General features: G+C 39.0%; 1 protein-coding gene across 1 annotated transcript in view; it reads left to right on the top strand.

Annotated features, from left to right (window-relative positions):
• Window positions 1–23,011, top strand: part of MYO5A (myosin VA) — a 182,345-nt gene that overhangs the window by 127,300 nt on the left and 32,034 nt on the right. Inside the window, exons 23-29 of the mRNA XM_082648646.1 lie at window positions 10–103; window positions 2,280–2,428; window positions 8,198–8,311; window positions 14,633–14,776; window positions 15,015–15,068; window positions 17,199–17,426; window positions 22,463–22,563. Of these exons, the coding sequence (XP_082504772.1) occupies window positions 10–103; window positions 2,280–2,428; window positions 8,198–8,311; window positions 14,633–14,776; window positions 15,015–15,068; window positions 17,199–17,426; window positions 22,463–22,563 (884 nt within the window). The remainder of the gene's footprint in view (window positions 1–9; window positions 104–2,279; window positions 2,429–8,197; window positions 8,312–14,632; window positions 14,777–15,014; window positions 15,069–17,198; window positions 17,427–22,462; window positions 22,564–23,011) is intronic.

The following is a 23,011-nucleotide window of genomic DNA, read 5'->3' as shown; positions in this document are numbered from 1 at the left end:
ATTTTATAGTTGGTATCAAATCTGAAGGAAGAAAATACTCTGCTGAAGCAGGAAAAAGAGGCCCTCAATCACCTTATCGTGGAGCAGGCTAAGGAGATGACAGGTAAGCCTCATGTGGGCCCAGCCTACTGCACTCCAACCAATCTCAGACCAAAGGTTTATAAGTTACAACTTTGCTTAGACTGTGATCAGTAAATTTGCAGAGTTCTGGAGGCAGGCACTCTAAATATTTGGTTGAATTAGTTGGTGAACTTGTAAATCTGGTCTCCCTAGGTACAAATATCAATTCGTATTAGTCAGTATCATGTGACTTTTTAAAAAATTGTTCTATATGTATGATTTATGGCTTATAGGAGTCCTGTTGTTTTAGGACCAATTCTTGAGCTAATATGTATATGAGTATATGCATCTGTGTATATTATTTATTTTGCTAAACCAATGGATATTATTTTCCTAAGATCAACCACTTTTTGCCACCTTAAGAAAAAAAGACACTAGATGTGGACATTTATTTCATTTGCTGTTTGTAAGATAAATTAAAATGGTGATAATTTACAAGGAATCCACAGGTACATAAACATGAGCTAAGAAAATATATATCTAAACTACAGTAATTGGTGATAGAAATAGAAAGGAAGAGATTTGATTAGAGTGAAAATATATGAAAAGAATTGTATATCATATATAATCATTTTTGATGTGGTATTCAAAAAAGGAGTAAAAATTTTCTAAAGTTTCTGAAAATTTTCTAAAGTTTTGAGATGAGTCATCAAACCAATAATGTGTTATTAGTAATGAGGAAATTGAGGGGAACAAGTCTCTGTTTATGAGGCAGATTAACGAGGTCAGTTGTTTGAGTATTAAAATTTGGATGTCAGCTGGGGCCTCCAGATAGAGATGATGTGAAAGCAAATTGAGATGAAAGAGAGAGCTGTCTGTGGTTTTCCCCATACTGCCCCATTCCTCCCAGTTAAAGGGAATACTATATAGAAAAGAGAAGAAAATCTGGAATTAAGCCTTACAGGATAACCATAAATAAGGGATAAGGTGAAGAAAAGGAGCCAGAAAAGAAAATTAAGAGGGAAGGAGAAAAGTCATTGAAAACATGGAAAAAAGGAGGCTAGGATGCAGAATGCAGTGGAAAAATCCAGAATGATGAGAATTCTTGAAGGAAAATAGAAAATGTTATTTGATACTGAAAGATAAGAACAAAGACAATAACAGTGGATTTGCCTAAGGAAAATTTGTTGATAGCCTTGGGCAGCTTCCACAAACTTGTGAGAATAAAAAGCAATTTACAGAAGAGAAGAAGTCCTTTCATTCATTTATTTACAAATTATTAAAGCCCTAGGGTAGGGAAACACTGTATTGGACACCAGGGAGGCAGTTGTAACAAGACATTTGGCAGCCCTTGCCCTCATGGAGCTGACAGAGAAAGAAATGGTGACGCAATAGAAGCAGGCAGGGCAGATTAAGATATAGCCACAAAATATGAGGGTAAAATGGGCCATAATGGTAGGAAGCTTAATGTTTATAAATGTGACTGGGTCAGCTCATTGAGATAAAACATGCAGCTGAGATTTAAGGCTTTTTTACTGCGCTTGATTTGCAATCAAGGGCTAATCTCCGACCTCCAGATGATGTCCTATCTAAGTGCCAGCCCCTGGCAACAGAGAGAGTAGAGTGAGGTGAGTAAATGGAAAGGTCAGGTCCCCCAGCAGCACATAGGAGTGGTAACAACAGAGGACCAGGTGTGGGGATCTTACCTGATTAGAATCGTGGGAGTAATAGGACAAGGGAGCTCACAGCGTTGGGAAATTGTAAGACAGAACCTGGGGACTGAGATGAATGGAGACACTCTGTAGAGCAGTACAGCTGGGTCCGCTGAGAAGTTGCCGTTCCCCCAGAGGCTTGAGGAATGTCTCTGACTTTTGGGACAAAAGAATTTTATGAATAGCCTGAAACAGAATAATAAAAAAATGTATACTCTAGTTACTGGATGATGGCTAGTGGAAGTTTATGAAGGATGTGCTGTAACCAATGAATGAACTAGTTCTATTCATGGAACAATGCAATAGATGATGGTTGTTGTTATTAATAAATTATTCTTTGGTCATGGTATTTTCTCTTTCCCTACCTCCACTGAAATACTCTTCATAGATCATAGTGGTGCTAAAAGTAGAACCCCTCCCAAAGAAACTGGAAGTCAGTGTCCATCTTTGTATTCTTGCATTCTGTGGAGCCATCTTTGGTATGCTTTTCCCTCTCCTTTCTTTCAGAGACGATGGAAAAGAAGTTAATAGAAGAAACAAAACAACTGGAACTCGATCTTAATGATGAAAGGCTGAGATATCAGAACCTTCTGAATGAGTTCAGTCGCTTGGAAGAACGATATGATGACCTCAAGGAAGAGATGACTTTGATGATTGTGAGTCAAATACTTTTGATTTTTTTATATATATAAAAATTTGAGGGCTTCCCTGGTGGTGCAGTGGTTGAGAGTCCGCCTGCCGATGCAGGGGACACAGGTTCGTGCCCCGGTCCGGGAAGATCCCACATGCCGCAGAGCGGCTAGGCCCGTGAGCCATGGCCGCTGAGCCTGTGCTCCACAACGGGAGAGGCCACAACAGTGAGAGGCCCATGTACCGCAAAAAAAAAAAAAAAATTGAAACATATGCAAAACTAGATAGAAAAGTAGAATGAACCCCCCTGTACTCCATGTACCCATCACTCAATCCAAAATGGTCAACACGTTTCTATCCCCCATTCTACCCTCCATCCCACTCCATCCAGTGGATTGGATTGTTTTAAAGCACATCCCAGAAATCATATCACTTTTTTCATAAATATTTTGTAAAGTCAAACACTTTGAAGACTGGATTATAAGATAGTATAAAGTCAGTGTAGGTGGACTTTGTTTTATGTGTTGAATGACTTAAAATAAAATTTGCTTATAAAGCAAATATTTATATAATCAAGTATTATATAGTTTTTGTAGTTTCAAAGATATAGTCCTAGAAAAGAAAATTCAGCCTCTATTTGTAATAAATTGTCTTATCTATTTCAAGGACTCTTCTGCATCTGCCAAAGTACATTTTGAACTTTTAATAGTTCTGCGCACCCTCCGTGTTCTACTTATCCTGCTATCAGGAAACAAAGAGTTCCCTAGCAATCTTGTTCCTACAGCTATCAGCTTTAAACGTAACCTAATGGCACAGATGGCCAGAAATGCTCTGAAATATCTGTTATAAAGCACAAGGTAATTTGGAGGGGAGTGGCCAAGACGGCAGAGTAGGAAGACCCTGAGCTCACCTCCTCCCACAGGCACGCCAAGATTATAACTATTTACAGAGCAGCTGTATATAAGAATGACCTGAAGACTAGCAGAAACTATTTTATGAAACTAAAGATATAAAAGGGAACCTCAACAAGATGGGTAGGAGGGGTGGAGACACGGTATAGTCAAGACCCACACCCCATATAAATGACCCACAAACAGGAAGATAAACACAATTGCAGAGGTTCTCCCCAAGGCACAAGGGGTCTGAGCCCCACATCGGGCTCCCCAGCCTGGGGTTCCTGCACCAGGAAAACAAGTCCCCAGGCATCTGGACTTGAAAGCAGTGAGGCTTGTGTACAAGAGAGCCACAGGGCTGTGGGAAACAGAGACTCCACTCTTAAAGGGCATATACAAAATCTCACATGTCCAAGACCCAGTGCAGAAGCAATAATTTGAAAGGAGCCTGGTTCAGACCCACTTGCTAACCTTGGAGAGCCTTCCAGAGGGCATGAGGCCACTGGAGCTCACCCTGGGGACATAGACATTGGCTGCAGGCATTTTGGGGAGCTCCAACCATGAGGACACTGCTGCAGACAAGTTTCATTTTGGAGTCCTCCCTCTAGCCTATTAGGGCCAGAGGTTTACCTGCTCACACGTGAGCTGGCACCAGCCCCATGAGCCCCCCATCCAGCCACCCTGGTCACTGACCCATCCATCAGTAACCTGGGACCAGCCTTGAGACACCCACCAGGCTATGCAGCCTCTGCCACACCAGCACCCAAAGCCACCACCAGCCGGCTGGCAGTTTTTGCACTAGGTAGGACCTGGAAGCCAAGCAGGCCGAGGGCCATCCCAGTGTACCAGTGCATCCAAGCAGTGATCCCCACCACAGCAGAAGGGCCCATGCAGCCCCCATAGGGGCACCCACAGAGCATATAGATCTTGTGACTAAAAGGATGGGCTGCTGGGGCCCATAGGATGTCTCCTTCATAAGGCCACTTCTCCAAGACTGGGAATCCTAAACAACCTACCTAATGCACAGAAATAAACACAAACAGTAAGCAACACGAGTAGGTAGAGGAATATATTCCAAACAAAGGAACAAGACAAAACCCCAGAAGAAGAACTAAACGAAGTGGCAATAAGCAATCTACCCAATAAAGAGTTCAAGGTAATGATCATAAAGGTGTTCAGTGCACTCGGGAAAAGAACGAATGAACATGGTGATAAGTTTAACAAAGAGAAAATATAAAGAAGAACCAAACAGAATTAAGGAATACAATAACTGAAATTTAAAAATACACTAGAAGGAATCAACAGTAGGTTAGATGATACAGAGGAATGGATTGGTGAACGGCAAGACAGAGTAGTAGAAATCAACAATTCAGAACAGCTAAGAGAAAAAGGAATTTTAAAAAATGAGGATAGTTTGAGAGAGGCCTCTTGGACGACATCAAGCATAATAACATTCTCATAGGGGTCCCAGAAGGGGAAGAGAGAGAAAGGGGCAGAGAAGTTATCTGAAGAAATAATAGCTGAAAACTTCGCTAACCTGGGAAAGAAAACAGACATCCAGGTTCAGGAAGCACAGAGAGTCCCAAACAAGGTCAACCCAAAGAGGTCAACACCAAGACACATTATAATTTAAATGGTAAAAATTAAAGATAAAGAGAGAATCTTAAAAGCAGCAAGAGAAAAGCAACTAATTACATAGAAAGAATTTCCTTGAGACCGTAAGCTGACTTTTCAGCAGAAACTTTGCAGAACAGAAGGGAGTGGCATGATATATTCAAAGTGATAAAAGGAAAAAACCTACAACCAAGAATACTCTACCCAGCAAAGCTATCATTCCAATGTGAAGGGAAGATAAAAAGATAAAACAAGCAAAAGCTAAAGAATTCAGGACCACTAAACCTTTTAACAAGAAATGTTAAAAGGACTTCTCTAGGCAGGAGAGAAAAGGCCACAACTAGAAAGGGAAACTCTCACTGATAAAGGTAAACATACAGTTTTGGTAGTAGATCAATCACATATAAATCTAGTAGGAGGGCTGAAAGACAAAAAAGTAGTAAAATAACCTATATCCACAGTATGTAGTTAAGGGATACACAAAACAAAAAGATGTAGAATATGATGACAGAAACACTAGTCGTGGGGAGGGGACTGAGAATGCATGGTTGTTAAAATGCGTTTGAACTTGAGATCATCATATTTAAATAATTAAATATATTTGTATATGTATATATGTGTGATTGAACCTCATTTATTGTTGTTTTTATGAACTTCATTGTAACCACAAACATATTATAGATACACACACACACACACAAAAAGAAAGTAATCCAAATATAACACTAAAGAAGGTCATCAAATCACAAGGGAAGAAAGCAAAAGAAGAAAGGAACAAAAAAGAACTACAACAACCAGAAAACAACTAACAAAATGGCAGTAAGTACATACCTATCAATAATTACTTTCAATGTAAATGGACTAAGTGCTCTAATCAAAAGACATAGAGTGGCAGAATGGATAATAGAAACAAGACAAATACACACACACACACACACACACACACACACACACACACACACACCTGTGAGAGACTTCAGTTCTAAAGACACACAGACTGAGAGTGAGGGGATGGAAAAATGTATTCCATGGAAATGGAAACACAGCTGGGGTAGCAATAGTCAGACAAAATAGACTTTAAGACAAACACTATAACAAGAGACAAAAAAGGACATTACATAATGACAAAGGGGTCAGTCCAACAAGAAAATATAAGAGTTGTAAACATATGTTCACCCAACATAGGAGCACCTGAATACATACAGCAAATATTAACAAACATAAAGGAAGAGATTGACAGTGACACAATAATAGTAGGGGACTTTAACACACCACTTATATCAAAGGACAGATCATCCAGAAGATTGAAATCATATCAAGCATCTTTTTCCACCACAATGCCGTGAGACTAGAAATCAACTACAAGAAAAAAAACTTGAAAAAGCAAACACATGGAGGCTAAGCAAACCACTCCTAAACAGCAAATAGGTCACTGAAGAAACCAAAGAAGAAATTTTTAAAATAGCCGGAGACAAATGAAAGTGGAAACAAAATGATTAAAATCTATGGACTGCAGCAAAAACAGTTCTAAGAGGGAAGTTTAATGGCGATACATGCTACCTCAGGTAACAAGAAAAATCTCAAATAAACAATCTAACCTTACACCTAAAGGAACTAGAAAAAGTACAAACAAAGCTCAACATTAGTAGAAGGAGAAAAAAAAAGATCAGAGTGGAAATGAAAGAGACTAAAAATCAGTTTAAAAGATGAACAAAACTAAGAGCTGGTCTTTTGAAAAAAATAAGAAAAATTGATAAACTTTTAGCCACACTCATCAAGACAAAAAGAGAGAACCCAAATAAATAAAATCAGAAATGAAAGAGGAGCGGTTACAGGCAACACCACAGAAATACACAGTATCATAAGAGATTACTACAAACAATTACATGGCAATAAAATGAACAACCTCGAAGAAATGGACAAATTCCTGGAAACATACAATATCCCTTTACTGAATCAGGAAGAAATAGAAAATATGAACAGATCAAATATCAGAAATGAAATTGAATCAGCAGTCAAAAACTCCCAACAAAAAACATTTAAAGAAGAGTTAACACCTATGCTTCTCAAACTATTCCAAAAAATTGAAGAGGGAGCAGTTTCCCAACTCATTCTGTGAGGCCAGCATCACACTGATACCAAAACCAGACAAAGATATCACACACACAAAAGAAGAAAATTACACTAATGAACATAAAACATACAGGTTGGGCGGGGCTGAGGGGCTTTCAACTGCCCCTGGGGGCTGGCTTCCTTGTGGTTGCACAGATGGGTCTGCTTTCTATACGCCTGGATGTTGGAAGGAAAGAGGCAAAAAGCCCTTTGTGGCTTCTGGCTCTTTTCCTGCACCTGGGAAGGAGTAAAGGAAATTGGACAGATCCCAAAGCTCTTGGAGGCCTTTCTGAAGCTCTCAGGATTTGTAACCCTAGAAAATCCAGGCCACTGAACATTTCCGTGTCTTCTGCTGGGGGCACCCTAGGAGTGAGGGGCCCAAACCCAGCCTTTTTATATCTTCTTCCTTCAAGTCATTCTCTAACCCCTTTTCCTACAGAAAGGAAGGGACTACAATTGCTTAACTTTTCTGTTCCCCACAAGCTTTCTGAACACTAGTTCATAGGTACCACATGCCATAAAAGTGTCACCTGGACTCCCTGAATTAATAACCCAAGGATCTTCCCAGGATTCTTCGAGCAGCTTCCTTGCCTCTTCCGCACATTCATCCTTCCCACTGCTGACTCCAGAGATTCAGCTTCAGGCATAAAACTAACAGAAATTGTAGTCGCCTAAGTGGAAACCCCCCTCCCCTAACTTTTTTTTTTCTTCTTTTTACCATTTATGCCCAAATACGGTGCAGTAAAATGATTATGCTATCATTAAATATATCCTATGAACTTTTTGGTAGGTTTTAGTTGATTGCAACATGGAAGTCAGTTACAGTCCTTAGATGCTGAGGCATCATACCTATGCTTCACCCAGTGCGACTAGCCACTCACAACTTTAAAAAGCGGACTCTGCCAGTAATCACAGATGATTTTTGTTCGAGTATTTGGTTTTGTGACTGTGCTTGTCATGCCCTCCTGGTGCATCTTTCTCATTCTTTGAGGAGCTCCGAAGGTGACCCTTTTGTAAGAGTTTGTTAATACAACATGGAACAGATCGTTTGGGCATGAGAACATTAAGTCAGCGAGTGAGGATTAGAACTGAGTTAAGGTGGATGCTGTCTTGACTATGCCTAGTTCAATTATTTAATTATGTTGTGTTAACTATAACTGCTTATTTGTCTTGCAGAATGTGCCTAAGCCTGGACACAAGAGAACAGACTCCACCCACAGCAGCAATGAGTCCGAATACACCTTTAGCTCTGAAATTGCAGAAACTGAAGACATTCCATCAAGGACAGAGGTACCTTTTAGACACCTATCAGTAAAAGGAAGATGTGCCTATGCTGTTACTAACAGAGAACATTTTCTTTGCAGGGAGGACCCCATTTGTCCATAAATGTAACATTTGTTTTATGCTGTTTATTCTTCATAAGCGACTTAAAGGTGCTTAATTAGCTGTGTACATACGTACTTATTGCATATATTTTTTTGTCAATAAACATTTTAATTTTCATTTTTAATGTAATTTTGAGGATCAGATTTTCCCTTCTGTAATTCCCTTTTACACCTTAACATGTTCTATGTGCAAAAAACATAGCCTATCATGAATTTATTTCAGACTGAGGTAAATTATTTGAAAGGTAAGCCCTCTGTCCTAGAATATTATAAATACCAATGCCCAAGAGTTTAGCAAAATTGCTGCCTGTTGGATGATAGTTTGTACCAATGTAATTCTCTCCCACAAAAATGCATGAAAAACAGCTTATAAATCTGCCTTAGTGTTTTGTGTTACATGGTTTGAAATCAAAATGACATGTTACTGTAATTCCAAGAGTACAGTGACTTTAAGTTAGATCGTTCCCAAACCAATTCTCAGATCTTCTTCAAATATGACATTAGTTTCTGTAACGGGTAATTCAGGCACAACTCTTCTATTTTTGTATCATATTCTGCGAGAATGGCCAAGTCAGAAATAGACTGCTTCTGGCAGAACAGCTGAAAAAAATTGAATAATTCTTTCCTTTCTTGTCTTAGTTCCACTTGGGATGAAAAGTTTCTCCATCTCATTCTGTTCCTTTTAAAGAAAAGTGTCATATAATTGGACTCATACATAGGAGAGGGCTAAGTTGCTGGCCCAAGGTCACAGCTTGTAAGTGGCAGAGCCAGTATTCTAACTGAGGCCTGTCTGTTCAGAGCTCCACACTCTACCTCCTTGCACTCAGGGGTTCTACACTGCGGTTCTCCAGTCCCATTTCTGTCTACAGATAACGTTAGGCTGGGGACATTGATACAGCAGTATGGCCTGTATATAGCAGGACAGAGGTTGTTCAAGTTATCTGTTGTTGTGCAACAAACCATCCCTGACTTTAGTGGTTTCAAACTACAGCAATTCATTATTGCTCACAGTTCTTTGGGGGGTTTTTTGTTTTGTTTTGTTTTTTCTTGAATTTTATTTATTTTTTATACAGCAGGTTCTTATTAGTTATCCATTTTATACATATTAGTGTATATATGTCAATCCCAATCTCCCAATTCATCCCCCGCTCCCCCGCACCGCGCTTTCCCCCCTTGGTCTTCGTGTCCATATGTTTGTTCTCTACATCTGTGTCTCTATTTCTGCCTTGCAAACTGGTTCATCAGTACCATTTTTCTAGATTCCACGTATATACATTAATATACAGTATTTGTTTTTCTCTTTCTGACTTACTTCACTCTGTATGACAGTCTCTAGGTCCATCCACATCTCTATAAATGACCCGATTGCATTCCTTTTTATGGCTGAGTAATATTCCATTGTGTATATGTACCATTCGTCTTCTTTATCCATTTGTCTGTAGATGGGCATTTAGGTTGATTCCATGACCTGGCTATTGTAAATAGTGCTGCAATGAACATTGGGGTGCATGTGTCTTTTTGAATTATGGTTTTCTCTGGGTATATACCCAGTAGTGGGCATTACATTTTTAAACTCAAAACTCTTATATGCTTTACCTAATTTTTACTAATAACAGTTTTTGTCAGGGTCTCTATTCTTTTCAGGTTTTCTCCAGATTCTTACAGATTTGAGGGGAGGGGTAACCTTTTCATTTCTATTCTCACTTGTTTTCTGTCAAGTCTTTTCTCAAGTTAAGAGATAGATTAGAGTGGGATTTGGTACATTTTTCATCTTTTTTGAAAAATGAAGTGTGAATTGTGCTCTAGAAATCACCTACAGATCTTGGATTATTGTAGTGTCTGTCATGTGCACTGACCACCAACAGTAGGTCATACACTGGAAGTCTTCTCTCAATAATGAGGAAGGCTGTTGACAAGTAGTCATGCTTGTTTCTTGTGACTAAGTGCATGCATCTGAGATGTGGCTGGCTTTGGTTAGGGCTGTCTTTACCATGGGACAGACTACAGTAACTCTCCTCCTTGGGACTGAGTCCATAACCTTAGCCTCAATCTCTCTGTGTTTCAGTTTCCTCATCTGTGAAGTGACAATGCTATTATTATCTTACTTTATAGTGATATTTTGAAGATTAAATGAGTTAATTTTTATAAAACACTTGTAGCAGTGTTGATACATAGTAAGTGTTCAATAAACAGAGGTTTTTGCTCTAATAAACAGGCTTCCAGTGACCACCCTACAATTCTGACTGTGTGTGGCCAGGATCAGAAAGATGGAAATCTACACTAGTAATAGAAAAAGAGAGATTGATTATCAGAAGGGAAATTGTGCAGGACATAACTTTGTACTTCGAATTACTTATGACTTGCAGGTTTGCATTTCTTCCTGCAACTACCTCTGTAATGGCCAGGTTTACAAATTGCCCCTTTCAAACTAAAGGAAAACTTTCAACTCCTATGTGTAATATTCCCAAGTAGCTCTTTTAGAATCCAGTGCAAGGAAAATAATGGGATCACTCTTGTTTATGAATTGATTTTTTAAAAATTAAAACAAATAAATTGTTTTGAAACAGAATTCTGACCTTAGTCATGTAATAATAGCAAAATTTGATGTAAAAATAAAAGATTAATGTCTCTCTAGTCACAAATCAGAAACTTGTGATTGTTTGTTCACAAGACACAATGACACCTCCATTGCTGTTTCTCTCTGAAGAACTCACCTGCCAGCTCCACTTGCCTTGCAGCCCTCCCACACTTCCAGCATCTTCGTGGTTTGGGGTTATTTTTTTGGAACCATTGCTTCTCCACGCTCTGTAATGCCCCTTTCTTAGTAGCCATTAACTAATTATCTCAGTTCTGCTATTGCTGTCGAGCTTTCTCATACCTGTCAAATCCAGGGAAAGCGTCACCATAACTTTCTCAGCTATTGTCAGCAGTAATTCCAGAATGACTGCCAGGCCTGTCGTGGTAATTTTGTGAACAAATTCTGTTATCTTCCTGATTTTCCTCTAATGAGAGACTGTTGCTATTTTTTAGATTAGTTTTAAAGCTTCACTTTCTTGGAAAAGCCCTAGATGACAAAGTCCTAACAAAGGAAAGAAAGCAAAACAAAACCCCAGACACTTCCCTGAGCCAGATGGCCCAAACTTCCTTCTTGCTTACGTGGTATATCTCTTTGATTATACGTGTCATTAGGGATAAGAATGGGCACCATTTGGAGCTCTCTTAATTACTTATCATTATGCCTCAATTTTTGCAGTTGTCAAATGTTCCTATCTATAGGTACAATGATGAAATATTATATTCATTCATAGAATGAAGGTTTCTATCATAGTGTGAAAAAAGGCTTAAATAGTTAAAAGTTTTCAGGGATACATACACCATTAATAGAGGAACAAACATTAAAATACATCAGATAGAATGTTTACATTATAAATAAGCTAAAATATAAGTATTTGTGGGATGTATAGAAATGAATTTTTTTGTTGTTGTTGTTTGTTTTTTGTGGGGTTTTTTTTGTGGTACGCGGGCCTCTCACTATTGCGGCCTCTCCTGTTGCGGAGCACAGACTCCGGACGCGCAGGCTCAGCGGCCATGGCTCACGGGCCCAGCCGCTCCGCGGCATGTGGGATCCTCCCAGACCGGGGCATGAACCCACGTCCCCTGCATCGGCAGGTGGACTCTCAACCACTGCGCCACCAGGGAAGCCCCAGAAATGAATTTTTGTATGAATGAAATTCTGTAGTAATTTCATGCTCAGGGAAGATGCTACCTCTGTTCTACTAAGTTGGGACAGACTTTATGGTGAAGGTCATATACCTAAACTTTTTGTTACGCTGAGCAGTGCAAAAGTGGATAGATGGACTTCCCTGGTGGCGCAGTGATTAAGAATACGCCTGCCGATGCAGGGGACACAGGTTTGAGCCCTGGTCTGGGAAGATCCCACATGCCACTGAGCCCGTACGCCACAACTACTGAGCCTGCGCTCTAGAGCCCGAGAGCCACAACTGCTGAGCCCGTGTGCCACAACTACTGAAGCCTGTGCACCTAGAGCCTGTGCTCCACAAGAAGAGAAGCCAGCACAATGAGAAGCCCGTGCACCACAACAAAGAGTAGCCCCTGCTTGCTGCAACTAGAGAAAGCCCTCACGCAGCAACGAAGACCCAACACAGTCAAAAATAAATAAATATATAAATTTATTTTTTTTTTAAAGTGGACAGAAAGAAAAAGACCAGGTCTAACTAGTTTGTAGATAAATGACCCTGACAGCCTATAAATGCCCCACTTCTTAGTTTAGTTGATTCTTCTTAGGTGTCTTTTTAGAACTGGAATAATACTGAACTTAGCACTACCAAGAATTCACAAAAAATCAAAGATTGCTCATGAATATAAAAATTATTCAACCTCATCAAAAAACAAAGAAATATAAATTAAAACAATAATGAAAAACCACTATTGGTCTACCAGCTGAGCCAATTTTTTTTAATAACAGTCATTGCTGTTCCAGGCAAGTTGGTGGCTGCTGATGGAAGTATAAACAGGCTCAACCAATTTAATAGACTTAAAAACATTAATGTTTAGATATTTATGTACTAGGTTGTTTATTTTAGTATATTTCAATAGCAAACAATTAGAAATAACCCCAGTGGTCACCAGTAAGGTAATAGCTAAGCAAATGATGGTACACATGTCAATACAGCCATTAAAAATTGTGCTTTCAAGTATCATATTATAAATTTGGAAAACGATTATAGTACAATGCTAAGTTTTAAAGACAGTACAAAATTATAATGAAAGTATTATTCCAGTTCTTTAAATTTATTTAAAAAAAAAGACTGGACAAAAATTGTGCGTTTTCTCTGGATACGAGATTATGCTTACAGTTCTCTTCTTTGTACTTTTCTTATTTCCTAAACTTATTTTGCTTTTATATGAGGAAAAAACATTTTTTTAAAAATTGACAATTGGAAATACAAGATTTGCTGATCAGTTAAGAATTATACTTCCATCATTTAATTAAATAAGTTGTTGTTACCATTCTCTTTCTCTCTAACAAAAAGAGGATCTTTATCCTCTCAAAATCTAATGATACAATTGTTTCTCTTCTTACCTCATTAAAAATTCAAACCCAAAGTAAAGAAAGTAAAACAATTATGGAGCCTCCAGAATTTCTATGATGGTGGATAGGGGTTAATTATTTCCTTTTGCTTAGCTTTAGTTAGTGTATCTTTATTTATCCTACTAGTTCTCCCTGTGACTCTGTTTTAGAACCAATTGACATGATTTTAAATGCTACTAGGTTATCTTTCAGTTTATTAGGGGCTGTATATATTTTGGTTTTTTAGTTTTCTCTCTGACCTCAATATATTTATGCTAGCATCTCACCTTTTCAAAAATCATTTTTCCTAATTACAAAAGTAGTACATGCTCATTGTAAACAATTCAAATATAGAAATGTGTGAAGTAGAAAATGAAACTTTCCCACAGTACCTCCCATTCTCTAAGATAACCTCGATGGCCTTCTAGTTATTTATATGCCATGTGCTAGGTATACTTAAAAGTCACATGTATTGGGTTTTGGGTTTTTTTAAGAAAAATGAGATACTATCCTGCAACTTGTTCATTTCACTTAATACTTTTATCTAGAACATATTTATTTACTCATGTAGATCTACTTCATTATTTTTAACAGCTATAAAATACTTCATAGTTTGGCTATACCATAATTTATTTAAGCAACTCTCCTGTTGACCAACATTTGAGTTCTTTTTAGTTTTTTGCAGTTACAAAAAATATTACAGTGAACATCTTTCCCCATATATTTTTGTGTACTTGTGTATTTGTGCAGGATTAATTCTTAAACATATATTGCTATGTTTGTCCTATGTTAAAGAATATACAGACTTAAATTTTAATAAATACAGCTAACTTGCCCTTCCAAAGGGCCTACTTATAACTTCCACCAATATCTTATAAGACACTGTTACTAACACATGGCCTTATTAATCTTATTACTCTTTGCCAATATGATAGGGGGAAAGTGGTACCGTGCTGTTGTTTAATTCACATTTCTCCATTTATTAGCTGGTTGGATGTGTTAGTTGTATATTCTTTGGCCATTTATATTTCTCCTATAAGTTTGCCTGTTTCTCTGTTGAGCTGTTCATCATTTTCTCATTGGCTTGTACATCTTCCGAACCATCTTGACCATCTTCTGATTTCTGGGGTTTAGGAGCCAAGCGAGAAGAAGGTGCCTCTGGACATGTCATTGTTTCTCAAGCTCCAGAAGCGGGTCACAGAGCTGGAGCAGGAGAAGCAGGTGATGCAGGATGAGCTGGACCGCAAGGAGGAGCAGGTGCTCCGAAGTAAGGCAAAGGTGCGCAGTGCTCTCCCACCCTAGGTCCATGGCAAACTGAGTTCTGCAGTCTCTTCTTTAATGGCAACTCAGCCCAGAAGTACTTTAACTTTAACCAAGTAGGTTTTGGTTCAAGTAGTGAGGGCTTAACTCTCCTCACTCTTTTCTGCTGAGCTAGGAAATATTCTAAGAGTAAAAATGTGACAATCAAAATATAACTACTTACTTATAAAGTTTTTAACTTTGTGTGTTTCCCTAGGAAGAAGAAAGACCACAAATTAGAGGTGCAGAACTGGAATATGAGTCACTCAAGGTAATGGGAAGTTTCAGCCCAAGACTTTGAATATCTTGTGGCGAGAGACCTGCTCGGAGCTTCTGTCTCTCAGAGAACATCCTTAAGGGTACCTGAGGCCCTAGCTTAAGGCTTATTCAGGCATTAGTTGTAGCCCTGTGTCATTCCCTTTTTAAAATTCTCTTTCATATAAGCTAGAGTTCAGTCTAAGCAGAAGCAGGAGCAGTAGCTGCCATTTGAGGCTGTAGAAGGTAGGAAAGGACATGGACCCAGGTGACAGACTGCCTGGGTTCAAATGCTAGATCTGCCACTGTATGACTGTGTGCAAATTCTCCTTTCTGTGCCTTGGTTTTCTCATCTATAAAGCGGGAATAATGATAATATGTATCTTATAGGACTGTCATGAGGATTATATGAAGTAATTCATGTAAACTGCTTAGAATAGTACCTGGCACATCATAAGCACCCAACAAATGTTGGCTGCTGTCATTATCTTCATCATTTTAAAATACAAGCACTTTACACATCAGCCTTAATTTTTAACAACCATCCTGCAAGTAAGCATTTTAATTCCCATTTTATAGATGAAGCAACTGACACTAAGAAGTATAAGTAACTTCCCTAAGATGACCCCACTAGAAACCGACAGGAATGGAATTTGAACATTGGTATCTCTAGCTCCAAACCCCATGCTCTAACCATCAGACCCCACTGAAACTATGTGTTTGTAGAGAAGGACAGTTCCCAAGTATTAGCTCAGTGTTTCTCGAAATGTGGTCCCTGGGCCATCTGCATCAACATGACCTGGTAATTTGATGGAAATGCAAATTTATGGGCCTCACACCAAACCTATTGAATCAGAAACCGTGGGGGTGGCACCAAGCCATCCGTCCTCCGGGTGATTCTGATGCACATTAAAGTTTGGGAAACATGGCATCAGAGCTTAGGTGTCGAAGTAAAGACATTCATACGTTTTCAGAAATAGCAATACGAATCTGATTAACAGTTGGTAGGAGACTGGGGATAGGAAGGAGCATTCATTTTCACGTTTGAATGGACTAATTCATGAAAGAAGGTGTTATACATTCTTAAACTAGGGGTAAAAAAGGACTTTAATTAGTCTTACTATAACATGTTGAAAGGTCTAATATGGTGCTATAAACCTAAGATTGCTTCTCTGGAAGAAATGGTAAAATATTTTATCTTTGTGTGGAAGTGTCTCACTTCCACTATCATAAAGCCTTAATGTCATGTGCTAAATAAATCAGCATGGTGCTTTTAAATGCCCGTCTGCTTCACTATTTCCCAACCAGTATCCTGTGACATTTGTATTTTAGGGTCAATAAATAGAGTTTAGCGGCAGATCTCTATTCTGGGTTCCACTGCCGTTGGTTGAGCAGAGCCTACAAAGGGCAGCACTAACTGGTGATGGGAGGATGGCTGGTAGTATGTGAAAGTATGGAGATGGTAAAGGATGTGTATGTCCATCTAGATGACTGAAGGAAGAGGTCGCCCATCCTCTCCTCCTGCTTCTCAAGGCTTCCGCCAGCAGCTTCACAAGCATGTCACACAGGAAAGAAGTTTCAAAAATATATTGTTTGTTGTTATTGAAACACTATAGAGAATTTTATTAGTTTAAATACTATGTAATTTTTAAATTAGAAGTTAAAAGCCTAAAATTTCAGTGGTCTTTCCCCTCTCCTTTACAAAAGAAATAAGAGGGTACTACTCAACACTTCAGGGATCTGCTCTCTGAACAATTCATTGGAAATAACCTGACCATTTGGACCTTCATATTTGTGCTTGTATTTACCCATAAAGAAAACCTGTGCTTCTTAGTACTGAGATAAACTCACCCCTTAGGACTCAGCCTTCTCTTCAGGCCTGTGACCACACCCTGGGCGGCCTGGAATAAATTTGATTCTGGAATTTAGGTTGATGAAGCAAACTACCATTCACCTTGCTCAATTCCACTTGACGCTGACTTTCTTAATTTTAAGAGCTGAGTTCCCAGTAGAACCAGGGGAGCCATTCACTGTGGAGCTCTGGCGATCTTTTCCAGCAGAATTCTTCTACTATCTTAGAGAAGGATGAGTATTGCAACGTAAAGTTGAGGATGACAGTGATGAACTTCTTTGTCTATTCATACAGCGTCAAGAACTAGAATCAGAAAACAAAAAACTGAAAAATGAGCTGAATGAGTTACGCAAGGCCCTTAGTGAGAAAAGTGCCCCCGAGGTGACCGCTCCAGGTGCACCAGCCTACCGTGTCCTCATGGAGCAGCTGACCTCTGTGAGTGAGGAGCTCGATGTCCGCAAGGAGGAAGTCCTCATCTTGAGGTCTCAACTGGTGAGCCAGAAAGAGGCCATCCAACCCAAGGTAAGCATGAGCAAGTGGCTCAGGTGGGTGTTTGGGGACTGGGCTCTTTCTTCATACCCTTTCCCTCCAACTTATTTATTTATTTATTTATCTTTGCGGTACGCGGGCCTCTGACTGCTGTGGCCTCTCCCGTTGCGGATCACAGGCTCCGAATGCACGGGCTCAGCGGCCATGGCCCACAGGCCCAGCTGCCCCACGGCATGCGGGATCCTCCCGGACCGGGGCACGAACCCGTGTCCCCTGCATCAGCAGGCAGACTCTCAACCACTGTGCCACCAGGGAAGCCCTCTCTCCAATTTAGAACAAAGCAAACATTTAAGAGCATTTTTAGTCTAATTGAGGATATCATCATTTTGGGGGGAAAATCTCAATGTTGTTTTAAAACTGTTGCAAATACCAGTTGGAGTGAACAAGAAGCAAATGATATCTCAAATGCTCTTCAAAGTTTCACCGCTCACTCATGAGCAAAGGGCTTTTAAAATTAATCGTTTTTTAGTAATCTGGTCATGATAAATTTTGATCAAAAATACAATTCTATTAAATACAAAAATCCATAAGTTGTCTTGCTGTAGGAAGGCATTAAGTACAATTTTAAATTATTTGTTGAAAATAGCCTGTTTAAAGATAGGAAAGATAACACATGAAAAGGTTAGAAATGAGATCAGTGAGTAGAAGTGACATGGAGATGATTTCTGCTCACTTCAAGAAGTTCTGTTTAATGGTGGGAGTTGTCCCAGCTAGGAGGGGCTGTGTTTAGTGATTCCACAGAAGGGACCCAGGCTGAAGCATATAGATGGCCCTTTGAACGCCTTCCCTGACCTCAGATAACTTGAGATCCAACTGCCATGTGTTGGTGAGAAATGGACCTTTTAGTCATTTGACATCGGGGGGAATCTGAATAATCATCTTAAAACCTGGTTTTTGTCCCTGCCCATGTTCATGAAGCAAAGTGTTACCAAGAATTAGGCAATCAAGTATCCCAGCTGCATGACCTGCCACATAAAAAATGACTATAAGACAGAGAATGAAAAAAAAAAAAAGAGAATGACACATACCATATGATTTCACTTAGTATGTGTGAAATCTAAAAAACAAAACAGAAGCAGACTCATAGCTAGAAGAAACTAGTGTTTGCCAGAAGGGAGGGGGTTAGAGGGTTGGGTGACATAGATAAAGGGGATTCAGAGTTACAAACTTCCAGTTATAAAATAAATAAGTCACAGGGATGTAATGTACATCATAGGGAATATAGTCAATGATATTGTAATAACTCGTATGGTGACAGATGGTAACTAGACTTATCCTGGTGATCATTTCATAATGTATAAAAATATCAAATCACTATGTTGTATAAATGAAACTGATATTGTATGTCAATATAATTCAGTTTTTAAAAGACTATAACATATAGTGAATGGGATGCCTGAAAGATCTGAGAGCACTTCTCTTAGAAATGGTAGTTCTGGGGCTTCCCTGGTGGTGCAGTGGTTAAGAATCCTCCTGCCAATGCAGGGGACATGGGTTCGAGCCCTGGTCCAGGAAGACCCCTCATGCCGCAGAGCAACTAATCCCGTGTGCCACAACTACTGAGCCTGCGTACCTAGAGCTCGAGCTCCACAACAAGAGAAGCCACTGTAATGAGAAGCCCGTGCACTGCAACGAACAGTAGCCCCTGCTCGCGGCAATTAGAGAAAGCCCGCGTGCAGCAACGAAGACCCAACACAGCCAAAAATAAATAAATAAAAATAAAAGAATATTGAAAGCCTCCAAATTCTAAAAAAAAAAGAAAAGAAAAGAATAAAAGAAATGGTAGTTCTGCATGTGGTTAAGATACCATACCTGGCACATAACATTTGTATTTGATAACGACAACTCACACCTGGGACTGGGCCTCAAGAAACAAGCCTCCCTCTGCATGCTAGCTGGAACAGAGTCCAAAATTAGAATTCCTTTCTCTGGTTCCCTGTGATGAACTAATATTCTAACAAGAAACTTTAGTAAAAGTCAATAGAAAGAAAAAGAAAAATGAACCAAGGGGTATAAAAACAATCCAGCTCACAAGAGCACATAGCTCTGGTACCTCACACTGTCACCTACCCAGCTCACATACTCCATGTGACAACTTATCTCCAGCGCCTAATGGGCTGGCCCTGTCTAACCAAGGTCCCTGCTCTTCAGGCTTCAAGCCTACACATAGCATCAGCTTGTTTTCTCTTAGGAGAAATGCCCAGGACACTGACTAAGCCCTTTCAAACCCAGGACTGTTTATCCCACTCCGTTTCTAGTCAAGGGACACATCATTTCACAACTCCTTTGCAAGCAAGTGGTAAGTGATATCCCGTGGGCCAGGTGATGATCCAGCCCAGCCAGCCACATCTAGTTTACGTGCTCCACCTCCACAAGTGTTCCGGGAGGCTTCACTTGGACAAATGACCTCCTACCAAGGCGTTACTGTTAACTCTCACAGACCTGGGATAAGAATTTTACCATAATACATTAACAGGAGGTTCATTTTCCTCATACCCTCACAAATACTTTATAATTAGAAAAATCAAACCAACTCAAAAGAATTTCAAGAGTCTGTTCCTGAGAATTAAGAGTTGCCATTACATAAATATATATTAATGTCCACTTCATGCCAGTTCCATGGATAGTAATTTACATACAGAGTTAGTTTTAGGAGAAACAAACTTGGTTGTTTTCACAGTTAGCTTTTATCTGTTTTGATGAGGACTCAAGATGGAATTTATTTATGGAACTAAGGGTTTGTTGTTTTCTCCATTTGTTTTTTGTGCTTGCTGACTTGTGATTTTCAGGATGACAAGGTAATTATATATTTTTTTAAATTTTTAGTAAACACTTCTATTTAATCCTGATTTTTACAAGTATCCCGCAGTTTTGCAGTTGATATTTTCTGGCCAACAAGTCTATTTTGATATTTACAAATTAATTTCCTATTTGACCCCCTGCTATTTGAGAAGTCAGTGGGAAAATAATGGATGTCATAGGCTCCAGTCTGGATCGCAGAGAGGCCTCCATGACTTTTGAATTCGTAGTCAGGTCTGTGACTCATAGTGGTAGTTATGGCAGGCCATCCACAAGCGGGGGAGGGAAGCCCTTAACTCGGAGCACACTCCAAAGTGCAAGCGTTCCCATACTCTCATTTCTACCAGCTGTGGGTTTGTTGGCCAAGGGTGAGGAGGGGCCTGAGGAGCTGAGCATGCCCTTGGGAAGAGTGGGATTTCCTACATGGCGCAACCCTTTCAGAACTTCTGGTCCTGTCTTGGCAGGGACTCTTTGAGCAGTGAGTCAGGAACTTCCTAGCGCTGGCAGTCCAAGTCTGACCCCATGCCCAGCCCCTGCTTCTTAGCTATGATAGGCCGGATAAGGGAAGGACTGGCTACTTTCTACTACCTTTCCTTTGGATGAGTTCATTAGATCTACTTACCTAATTTACTAAAAGTTAAAAACCAGATCATGTAGGTCCTCAGATGTCAAAGAATACATGTAGCGTTATTTAACATAGAAACTGTTTCTTTGAGTTACAGTCTAAAACTTAAAAATCTGAGTATGGCCCTTTATAGAGTAGAAAGATTTTCTGCCTTTCAATAAAAGAGAAAAAGAAATTTTCTATGAAATATGCAGTAAAATATTTATAAAACATACCTAGAATATTTATAAAAATGCTATATGTGGTGCTTATGGGAAAGATTTTTAAAATCAGTAAAGCGTAAGCTCTTGTTATAGCTCTTATCAGGTTATATTTGGTCTTCTCTAAGTGTGCATTTATAGACTCACAAAAGGACAGCATTAGGATAAAAGTGGGATTTTTTTTTAAAAAAGGATTTTTTTTATTATAAACACTGGAATTCAAAAGCGAGTATTTGTAGGCCTCTAGTTGACATTAAAGTTATCTTGGTCTCTAAGATCATGATATTTGAAGTGTATTCTGTAATCTCTACTTCACTGTGAGATCTGGCTTTAGAGCAAATGTTGACTAAACCATCAGACATATACTATTTAGACAAATAGAATGGGCTCTTGGGTTCTAAAGAGTATTATTCTTTAGAGGCTATAGAGCAGTTGTTCTTACTGTCTATTCTTGCCCTGGTTTAGGAGAGAGAGAGAGTGGCTGAGTAGAAGCAAGATTTTGAAATTACATTGGTTGTCAGACAGATTACACCAAAAAAGAAAAATAAAAAAGGAAGTAAAAATGTTAGCAGAAAAGTCCTTTCTATGCAAAATCGTTAGTAATTCTGACCTGCCAGATGTTTATTTCAAAAGCTTATGAACCATGCTATACTGTAACAGAGGAAAAAAAGAATTGAATAACAGCAGATGGTAGATATTTCCAAGGAGCTAAATCCTTCCCATTTATATATATCTAAAGATGTGAGGAAAAAAACATTTAATTTTGCTGAAACACATGATCTGAACACCACTTGTTTTGTACTGAGTTGTTAATGGGAAAATGAGCTTTATGTCAAACTTTTCGTGTTTATTAGGGTATTTGTTTTGTTATAACTGGTCCAGAAGTAGAAGAAAGAACAGCTTTGTACATTGCATTGAATACTTGGTATTCTTGCCTGGTTATTGTTTTAATGCTGTATATAGTTTATATCTATATGTATATTTTTTAAAGTATATATACAACATTAGAATAATAACCAGGCAAGGGCACTGAATATATATATTTACACTGTGTGTGTGTGTGTGTCTGTGTGTGTGTGTGTGTGTGTATACACACACACACACAGTGTAAAACACACGTGGCCCATCAATGATTTTATTTACTCTAGAATCACACCACCTTTGTAGTAGAGTGTTAGGGATTCTCAAGAGAGGGACTGGAGGTGCCTCTTCCTCTTAACTGCCTGTGCCCCACTCTCTGTAGTTGTACCGGGGCTAGGGCAGACGCTCTGGTGGGGCAGAGGTGTTGTAGAACACCCCCTATTCTGGAGGAAAGAAAATGTTGTATGAGGTCCAAAGCTTTAGAGTTAACACTTAATGTGGAAATGTGTCTTTTCCCCCTTCAGAATACAATGACAGATTCCACAATACTTTTAGAAGATGTACAAAAAATGAAAGATAAAGGTGAAATAGCACAAGCATATATCGGTTTGAAAGAAACAAACAGGTAAGTTGATGTTTCTTTTATTCATTTTGGTTTAATCATATTGATCTTTAATCTTCAAGCCAGCCTCTTATACAGTAAGTCCAAGTATTTATGCGTTGTTTTGTTAGACATCAGCTGACCTTCAAAGGGGATCCAAGGTTTCCAATATATTCCCAGTTAAAATCTCATTTATAATAATATAAGGTAGCATTACCTTATATTATTATAAGAGGTGAGAGATGGAAAGGAAAATATTCTTTACATTAAGGGAATATATTTCTGTATATTTAGGGTCTTAGCCTTGAGAAGAAAACCAGTTGCTTACTATACAGCTTGGACTATCTTGGGTAGTCACTTCCATTTGTTATTCAGGATGGTTATTGTGAAAATTTGTAGGGACAGCTGCAGCTTTCAATAATTGAAATTTAGTGTGAAGAGAAGTGATGAAGTAGCGGAATCACATCTGTGT

This window comes from Grampus griseus (assembly GCF_964374135.1).
Source record: "Grampus griseus genome assembly, chromosome: 2".
NCBI classification, from domain to species: domain Eukaryota; kingdom Metazoa; phylum Chordata; class Mammalia; order Artiodactyla; family Delphinidae; genus Grampus; species Grampus griseus.
The sequence above is the reverse complement of the archived record's forward strand: the minus strand, read 5'-3'. Positions and strand labels throughout refer to the sequence as shown.